The sequence below is a fragment of the Falco biarmicus genome, chromosome 10, assembly GCF_023638135.1.
Source record: "Falco biarmicus isolate bFalBia1 chromosome 10, bFalBia1.pri, whole genome shotgun sequence".
NCBI classification, from domain to species: Eukaryota; Metazoa; Chordata; class Aves; order Falconiformes; family Falconidae; genus Falco; species Falco biarmicus.
The window spans coordinates 20760770-20769908 of NC_079297.1; the positions used below are offsets into that span (position 1 = coordinate 20760770).

Sequence of the window (9139 nt, forward strand, 5' to 3'; positions counted from 1 at the left end):
AGACTCGTGGCACGTTAAGAGTTATTTTTCTGCTACCGCTTTTGTCTTGTAGCTCCTCAGTGGTTACGAGCCCGTAGGACACGATTTGCCGTGCATCCCCGAGAGGAAGGTTTTTCAGAGGGGGGCTCGTTTTAGGAGGGACTGAAGGATTTGGGGCACAAGCAACGACGCCCACCCCCCCACCCCCCCGCATATACTGGGGTCCCGCATGTTTATGTTTTCATATTTTTACGTGGATACAGTGCTTTAATTATTTTAATTTCCAAACGTTTACTTTTACTAAATATACTGGAACTACATGACTGCCTGAAAGTAGCATCGCAGAAGAACAGCAATAAAGAATTAATTGTACAAACATTTATCATCCCCAGATCAAACTCTCCTTGTGAGGCTAGGGCTTCGCTTGTGGAGATGAAAAGGGGGAGGAAGGGGTGGTAATGGCGGAGAGGGGTGCTTGTGGTTTTTTTATGTGTTTCCTTTTATTCCAGACAACTACATAATGAAAAGCCTTTAAGCCTAAGAGAACTACTAAATATTAAGCACAACCTAAAACAGGGAGTAGCTTTCGAGATCGTTTCGTCCTCCTGCCATTCCTTTTAGGAGCAGGTCTGATCCCTTCCCTTATTTTCCCACTAGTAAAAGCTTGCTTTTCTTAAGATCTCTTTAACGTGTAAGAAAATCCCGTCCTCTACATAGGAATATTTTTTAAAAAAATTGTATAGACCTCTTCTTGTTCACCAATTCCGGGAAAAAAAATTATATTGATCAAGGTCAATGCTTGAATTCTGACGTGACTCACTTCAAAGGTGTATTTGTGTGTGCCCTTCAAGCACATTAATACTAATTATCTCTCAAACACTTCCCCAAAACTCCTACTGCCTGTTTCAGATGCAAATCTAATTAACGAGCTGCCTTTGAGTAGCACACAGGGACAGCGTAATTCACGGAGCTGTTGAACTTTTTGCCTTCTTTTATATTTATTTATAGGTAGCTCCATCATATTTTGAAAGCGTAGGCAGTTGTGTGAAGCTACATGGTAGCGAGGGCAGATCTGCTACAGCTAATGAGACTTACCAGGCACAAGAGTTAAGAAAAAGGATTAGCATTAGTTCCAACTTATTGCAAATACGTTCGGGGATGTATATCATAACACTTGCTGGGCCCTACTTTGTCTGAGGTAATTTAGAAATTGCTACATCTTGAAAGACCTAGCTAAATAATGCGTAGTATTTGTAACCCTGAACTGATTGATTCAGTAATAACTGTTTGCTTTCAACACCGGGGACAAAGCGGTGTGTGTGTGCTGAAGAAACCCTGACGCCTGAGTGAAAGCCATTAAAACGTGTTCTTCCCCTTCCAGCCCCCCGGGAGGCCAGGACCCGCACCCCTTTCTTATGCTTCCGCTTTTAACATGCGCACTTCCAAAAGCCACCTCCCGAAGATGTTTGTTTCGAGCATCAGCCCCCCCCTCCCCGCGCTGAGCGGGGGGCGGCGGTGCCCGGCGGAGGGTCCGCGGCTGCACCGCGCCTCTCGGCGGGGCCGGCAGCGGGGCGGGCGGCCGCGGCAGCAGCCGGCCCCCGTGCGGGGGTGTGCGGGTGCGCGGCGTGGCGGGCAGGGATGCTGTGTAATTTTATCCACGCTGCGCTCCGGGAGTTCACACGAGACTGATACCTTTTGCCTCCTCTGCTTTGTATCAATTGGTCGCAGATCAGGCTATTGTTGCAGGAAGCTGCTTTTATTTCTATGCTCCGTCGATCAACTATTTTCCCCACAGTCTCTTGCCGAAATTCAGTGGGTGTCTCTCTCTCTCTCTCTCTCCCTCCTCCTGCCTCTCATGCATGCCGTCTGCCTATCTGGAAGCCCAAGGAGAAGGCTGATCACGGCAGCTCCATCTAATACAAACAGCTGGGACTCTTCGGTGGCCTTTGCTGATGTCTATTGATTTAAGTAAATCTGAGACAGATAAAAGGGCCAGATAGAGGCTGATAAAAACTTGCCAATGCTTCACGGCTCGAAACATTGTGTGCTCTGCAACTTTGGAGTGCTGCTAGCAAGACGGCTTTAATGGGACCCCTGGTGTCATTCGCTCCAAGCCTCGATCTCCCCAGCAGACTAAGCGCTGCGGCCATCATGCCACAATGGTTATAATTTGGATCTTGTTCCTGAGTCTGTTGCAGGAGCCGTGGTCCCCAGGGCGGGCCGCGGGGGTGCCCGAGGCCGCCGGAGCCTCCCCGAGCGACCCCCGACCGCGCCGGGATGCGGGGGGCCGCGGCGGCGTCTACGAGCACCTCGGGGGAGCGCCCAGGCGCAGGAAACTCTACTGTGCCACCAAGTACCATCTCCAGATCCACCCCAATGGCAAGATCAACGGCACCCTGGAGAAAAACAACGTCTTCAGTGAGTACCGGGCACAACTTTCCCCATCACGCTTCTCCTCGGGCCGGGCTGTGTGGGGAGGGGGTCTCGCTCGGACCAATTGCGTCCTGCCCCAGCATCAACGGGCAGGACGGTGGGTGCTGGTGCGGTGCCGGACGGGGCGGTGGCGAAGCCGCTCCCTCCTCTCCTCCTGCCCAGCGCTGCCCCGCGGCCAGAGCCGCCGCACGGCGGCTGGGGCTCCTCGGCGGGGACCGGGACCACCCCTGGCTGCCGGAGCTTTCGCCCCTCTCCTCGCCGGGCTCGGCGACACCTTGTCTCGGCGTGCCGGGAGCCGCCCCGCTGGCTCGGCCGGACCCCGCAGCTCCTGCTGCGCGCCCTCGCACCCTCCGGCTCCCGCGCCCGCTCCGTGCTGAGGGCTGGCGAGCTCGACGGGGCAGCCCTCTTTGCCCCTGGCCCGGGCAGGGGACCCCCGAGCGTGCCCTGCGGGGTGTCGGGACCCGGCCGGAGGCGCAGGGGCTCAGTCCCTCCAGGGCAGAGCGGGACCCCCAAACCCCAAGTTCCCCGTGACAGGGACCGGGAACATGCCCTGCGCAGCCCGCTTGACCTGTCACTTGCCCTTGCTCCGCCTGGGGCTTCCCACGCCAGCCCTGCCCCAGCCCGGACCGCTGGGCAACCGGTGCCTTCACACCTCCCCAGGGCCGAGTCCCGGTGCCCCCCTCGACGGGTTGCAGGCTGCCCTCACCTCCCTCGTCCCGCCCCAGCTTGTCTCCCGCGGGGGGCTTGAGCTTCCACGGGCTAAATCACATCTGTCCCCTTTGACATGTGCCGGCGATCGGCGGTAATTAAGATGAAACGGGATATGTCGGGAGTGAGGGGTCTGTGCGAGGGCGGCAGAAGGGAGAAGAGGGGGGATCAGCGCCGCCGCTGCACGGGGGGAGCCCCGGGCGCCCCCGCACCCAGCTCGGCCCGGGCACAGCCCGGCCTCCGCCGTGCCCCGCTACCCCTGGAAACGTAAATCCCGCCTGGTGATGGCACACAGAGATAGGGAGACCTCAGGGATCTGTCTGAACTCCATAAAGGAAAACCACTATTTCCTAAAGAAAAACCCCCTCACTATCAAAGCCTGGAGGAGGCATCCTTCAGCAGCGAGCCGGTGCCTGATTCAAAACAGCTGTACCAAACCACCCCAACTCTCCCAGAGCAGCAATCTGGCTCTGCAAAGGGGACAGGCCCCCTGGCTCTACCTCATCATAGCTGAAAGGCAGCAATGGGTTTGGGCGCAAGGGTCGCCTCTTGCCTCCAAATACTCTTAACAAGTACTGAGCTCTAGGACCACAGCTGGAGAACAGAGCTGAGTTTGAGCAAGCCAGCTAGAGAGCCCTGCACATAGAACACATCTCCTGAGCCATTTGAGCCTCCATCAGCATCCTGGCACCTTCGGCTGGACATGAACATTTTGGCAGATATTGTGCCAGCCTTGCCTGTGACACTCTTCTTGTGTTTGAGACCCCATCTTTGATGGTCTGAAAATCTCCTCCCTTTTAATTTGGCTCAGACAGTCATATTGTCCTTGTCTGGAGGGCTACACTGACCCCTTAAACGACAAGTTCCTTTCATTATTATATACATGGCTCTAAAATGCAGCTGATTCACTCTGTTTTACCCTCTGGAGACCTCAGCAAGTGCTTTGTCCTGAAATGGACAGCTTTGTGACTGGTTTCAATAAGTCAAGAGCTCTTGTGTTCGTAAGCATTAAAGAGGGTTTAAACTTTTTTATATACATATAGGATTAAGTGGACCTCTACTTCAGTGTCAGATCTTTTTTCATTTTTGAAAGAGTTCGATCTCAACCAAACATCTAGGGATTTATTGTCAAGCTTGTCTGCAACCATTCCCACATTGTCGTTGGTTTATGTTGTTTCAAATAGTAGTCTTGTTCCATTCACATGATTGCACTATGATTTTGATGTGAACTAGTGATAGCTGTGAAATCATAGCCTGCAGGTAAGCAGTCATTTAAATGCATCTCAACAAATTACACATGATGAGGAGCAACAACATATGTCCTAATTGTTTCTGTTCTAGGTATCCTTGAAATAACTGCTGTTGATGTTGGAATCGTTGCCATCAAGGGTTTGTTCTCTGGCAGATACCTGGCCATGAACAAAAGGGGCAGACTTTATGCATCAGTAAGTTTTACTTAAGACTGGCAGATGCCTGTCATTTCATATGGGGAGAACAGGTCTATTGGGGAACACTGCCTTCTTATAAATAAACATTTATAGAGAAAAGAGTAATTTTAAAACAGATTTCTGCCTGGAATTGTTACAGGCAACCAATCAGTACCTTTTTAAAGTGGAAAGAATCTGTGTTCTTACTTTCTTATTGCTTGTACAGCCAAAGTCAGAAGAATGTATTGGGCAAAGGTATTTCGCATGGCCAAAGTCCTTGGCAATTGGGTGCACCGATAAAGACCTCAGGAGTCAGCCACTGAAGTGCAGAATGTCCATCTTTATTCAGAATTATCCATATTTCTCTCTGATTTGGATCTTGGACACTGAAAAAGGATATACGTGTCAGATAAAGAATATCCAGAAATAACTGAGCATCTCTTACAGGAAAGCAGCCTACTGGCAGGAGTTTCTTTGCACAGAGTATTTGGTTGGGCAGTGAAAGAATGTACTGTTACTAAAAGGCAGGGCTATAGCAAGGAAAGGAAATATGAAAAGGTACAAGAAGACAAAGGTGAAAATAAACACCTTATTTTACTCCTTCAACCTCATTTTTCATCCCAATCTTTGAGGTAAAATCTGGGCTGGGCTAATATTAGTGGGAGTCTTGCCTTTCCAGCCCAGCCAGTATTTCCCCTCAGGGAATAAAATACTTCAGCTTAGACTTCTTCACATTCAGGGACACACTAAGGCATATTTGCCAGTGTGTATACTCTACACATTATCTACTCACTTGAACCTCTTCCATTGTCTTTGGTTATGTCCCTAGCAATCTTGTGATGTCTTACTGTGCAACAGCCATACTGCAGTTTCTCCAGGAATCCTGTGGTATGGAAACAGATTTGAAGAGAGTAAATATGGCTATGTGAAATTTGCTTCTTCCAGCTAGTCATTATATGTAATTCTGTTGATTTGAACAGCATGATATATCCTCAAGCAATGTGAACTTTTTTCACGTGAAGGCAACCTAGGTAACACAATCAACTCAGTTGCCTCCCTGGTTTAATGTATTTTACTCTACCTTTTCAAGAATGTTCTGATAGTGTTTATGACCCAGCTTTTGTGATGTGTCCCATGTGATGGACACTGATGAAAGGGCCCATGTGTAAAGATGATAGTTCTTTGCTGGTACAGAGAACCAGATCACAAACAATTGCAGCAAAGGGAAACGTAGCTGAAGTGGAACGAGGATGTACTAGCTCTGCTGCGCCAGAGCTAAGGCTGACCACTCCTATGCTTCCAGTTAATATTGTGCTTAAAATGGGCATGTTTTTCAGTGGAGATCCTCCATCAGCTCAGAGCCAACATATGCCCCAAAATTAACAGGAAGAATGTTCAAATTCTTTGTCATCTTCCTTTCTTGTTCAAAGTAGGTATGTTTTTACTCAAGGTTAATTAAACTGAATTAAAACAAGACTGAAATAATTCTGAGCAAGAAGTTTCTCTCCTAGAGTGGAGAAAAGCCTAGAATAGGATAGCCTAGAGAGTTCTCTTCTCCTGGACTTCCCTTTCTAGTGTGAGGAGCATCAGGCCATCTTGAAGTTTGTTCAGCTGTTATATGTCAAGGAGCATCAGCCACGAAAGGGTTCTGTACAGCTAAAGACTTTTGCTGTTCCAGCTCGGGTTTGAGAGAGACTTGTTTCAGAGCTGGAGGGACAATCCAGGAAAAGCTGTTCCACTCCGGCTTTCTTCACAGAAGCAGCAAAGGGTGAGGACTCAGCTCAGGAGAAACTTCCTGGCTTTGCTTGCCTAGAAAAAAACTGACCCATGACTTTACTGGTATTACGGTTCCAGGAAGGCCCTGTTTCAAATAAGGCCTTATTTGAAAGGGCCCTATTTCAAATAAGACTGAGTTCTCTTGGGTGAATTATACAGGGAGCATTTTAGGAAACAGCATTGGAATAACTCTTATCCCTTAGTTCACTGTTTTTCCCATGTCAATAAAATGGGTTTGTTGAGTCTGAAGAATTCCTTTCTATCCTTAGTCAGTTGTGATAATCCTCTAAATTTATCCTCTGTGATAAACCCTCTACAACCAAAACTGAGGCAGGCAGCAGGATAAATCTACCTACATATGGTAGTTGCATGGGTTCCAGCACCACAGCATATGAAAACCTTGTCCTTGCAAGGAAGGGCACTTCCGTTTTACAGCTGTGAAGCTGAGACATGTGGAGTCTTTTAAAATCTTGTTAAATGCCTATCAGCATTTCTGATGAGTGAATAGCATTAAAGACATGATGTTAATGGAGCCCATGGCTTTTCTGGCCCCAGCCCGGGCTACCTGTGCCCTTTCCATGTTCTCCAGAGAGGCGATAAAAAAAAAAAAAAACACAAACCAAACCAAAAAAACCCACAAAAAAACCCAACCTCTGTAGAGACAATGGTAGCAAGTGCCCTGTGCCTCTGTACTTTGCACATGTTGGATATTGAGGTCTTAATCACACTGATACAGCAAAGATGATTTTGTAGTTAAGAAGAGATGAATAGTGTGAAAGGGCCTTTATTTGCACTGTTTCTACAGCTCCCAGGGAGGAGGAAGGAATTCTTTGTGCCAGGGTTTTGCACAGTTCTCTCAGTTGAGGGCCAGATGAAAAAGGGTGAATTTTGACCAGGGGTCCTCAAATTTTTTAAACAGGAGGCCAGCGTGCAGATTAAGTGGCAGGAAGTCATCTGCGGCTGCTTGGTTTCCCCCCCCCCAACCCCCGGGGTGTGTGGGGGTGTGTGGTGTGGTGTTTTCTGTAAATACCAGGGGCTGGATTGAGGACCCTGGGGGGCCTTATCTGGCCCACGGGCCGTAGTTTGAGGACCCCTGATTTTGACAGATCATGTAAAATGTGAGCACCCATCATGGGTGTGTGTTCTCTGTTACAGTTTGTAATAAAGGAGCAGCCTAGTATTTTGGAGGAACACACTGGTGGGCAGGGTGTACTTTTGTTATGCTGAAGCAAAGGAGCTTCATAAAGATGTTGTTTACAGCTCACCTATCCATAATAAACTGGATGTAATGGACTGCAGGTGTATCTAACTACTAATATACCAATGAAAGAGCCACATTTTGCATTAAACTGTAGGAATTTTACCTTTTAAATGGATGTCAAATGTTCATGGGTAGCAATTAAATCATCTTCATAGGCATATTTAGATCCATAAACACAAAAAAATCAATTTTACAGCTGAACAGTTGGCAGAGATATTAATTCCTATTCACATGCCATTTTTTCTTTTCAGATTTTCTTTCTGTCTCTGACCCACAGAGTATGTTCACACTGCTGACAGGGACACCTTGTTGAACAGCAGTTCAGGCTCAGTACTCTTCTTACGCTCACCTTTTGTACCATCAGTCTAGAGATTTTCTTACCACGTGTTTCTGTCTTTATCCTAAAGCTGAATAGAGTCTTGCTTAAGATTTTAACCCAGTCTTACTGAGGTAGAAGAAAGCTGTTACCCCTATAGTCTTCCTTAAACTTTGTCATGTTTGCTTTACAGGAAAACTATAACGCAGAGTGTGAGTTTGTGGAGAGGATCCATGAATTGGGTTATAACACCTATGCGTCCCGTATCTACCGGACTGTACCTAACAGAGCTGGCACCAAGCGCAAAGCCAGTGCAGAGAGACTCTGGTATGTCTCAATCAATGGGAAAGGACGACCCAGAAGGGGCTTTAAAACTCGCAGGACACAGAAATCATCTCTATTTCTGCCCAGAGTATTGGATAACAAAGACCATGAAATGGTCCGACTGTTCCACACAAATGTGAAATATCGAGAGAGTCTTCTGAAGCCCCCAAGCAAGAACCAGCGAAGGAGGAGAGGACGCTGACGGGGTGGGGGAAGCTTGTATGGGGGCTGGAACTGACTGAGAGTCTTCAAAATACTACTAAAAAACCTAACAGCTGTGATTGTATGACAGACATTAACATGGACATTTTTTATACACTGTATAATATAACTGAAAGTTGCATCACTTACTTTTAGCTATTGTAGAATTATTATCTGTGGTAAAAGAGATGTGAGATTAAGACACATTCAAATGTAAATTAGTTGGATGTAATAATTTTGTTGATTACTTTCATATTTTCTTTTTTTCTTAAAAAAAAAATCATTTTCGTGACTAGTATTGTCATTCTAACTTACCATAGGGTATTATCTCAGTGACCCTGTCCTCCTAGAGCATATGAATATTTTATACTTACCAATTTTGTGTCTACAGAGAAGGTGCAGCACTTTGATGGCTCTTTTGGCAGGTCCTCATAAAAGGCTATGTTCCAATTTTTATGGAATACAGGAGTTAGAAAACTGGGGGTTTTTTTAATTACATATATTTATTTTTATTTTACAATCAGCCAGTGTCAATCATATTTCTTCCAAGACTGTCCAAGAAAAGTAAAACTCTAAGCTACTTCAAACATTTCAACAGACCTACACATTACTAGATTACTCTTGATTATTTTTTTTTTATTATTAAAACCCCAAGACACCTGACCCTGTCATTCAAATAAATGTATGTTGGTAAAGTGGCACTTGCATTGGCCA

At 47.0% G+C, this 9139-nt stretch overlaps 1 protein-coding gene across 1 annotated transcript; it reads left to right on the top strand.

Annotated features, from left to right (window-relative positions):
* The first annotated feature begins 2138 nt into the window (after nt 1–2138).
* FGF3 (fibroblast growth factor 3) lies at nt 2139–8605 on the top strand. The gene is made up of 3 exons (XM_056354690.1): nt 2139–2397; nt 4462–4565; nt 8094–8605. Exons 1-3 carry the CDS (start codon nt 2139–2141, stop codon nt 8424–8426), a joined length of 696 nt encoding a protein of 231 aa, XP_056210665.1. The 3' UTR covers nt 8427–8605.
* The last annotated feature ends 534 nt before the right edge of the window (nt 8606–9139 follow it).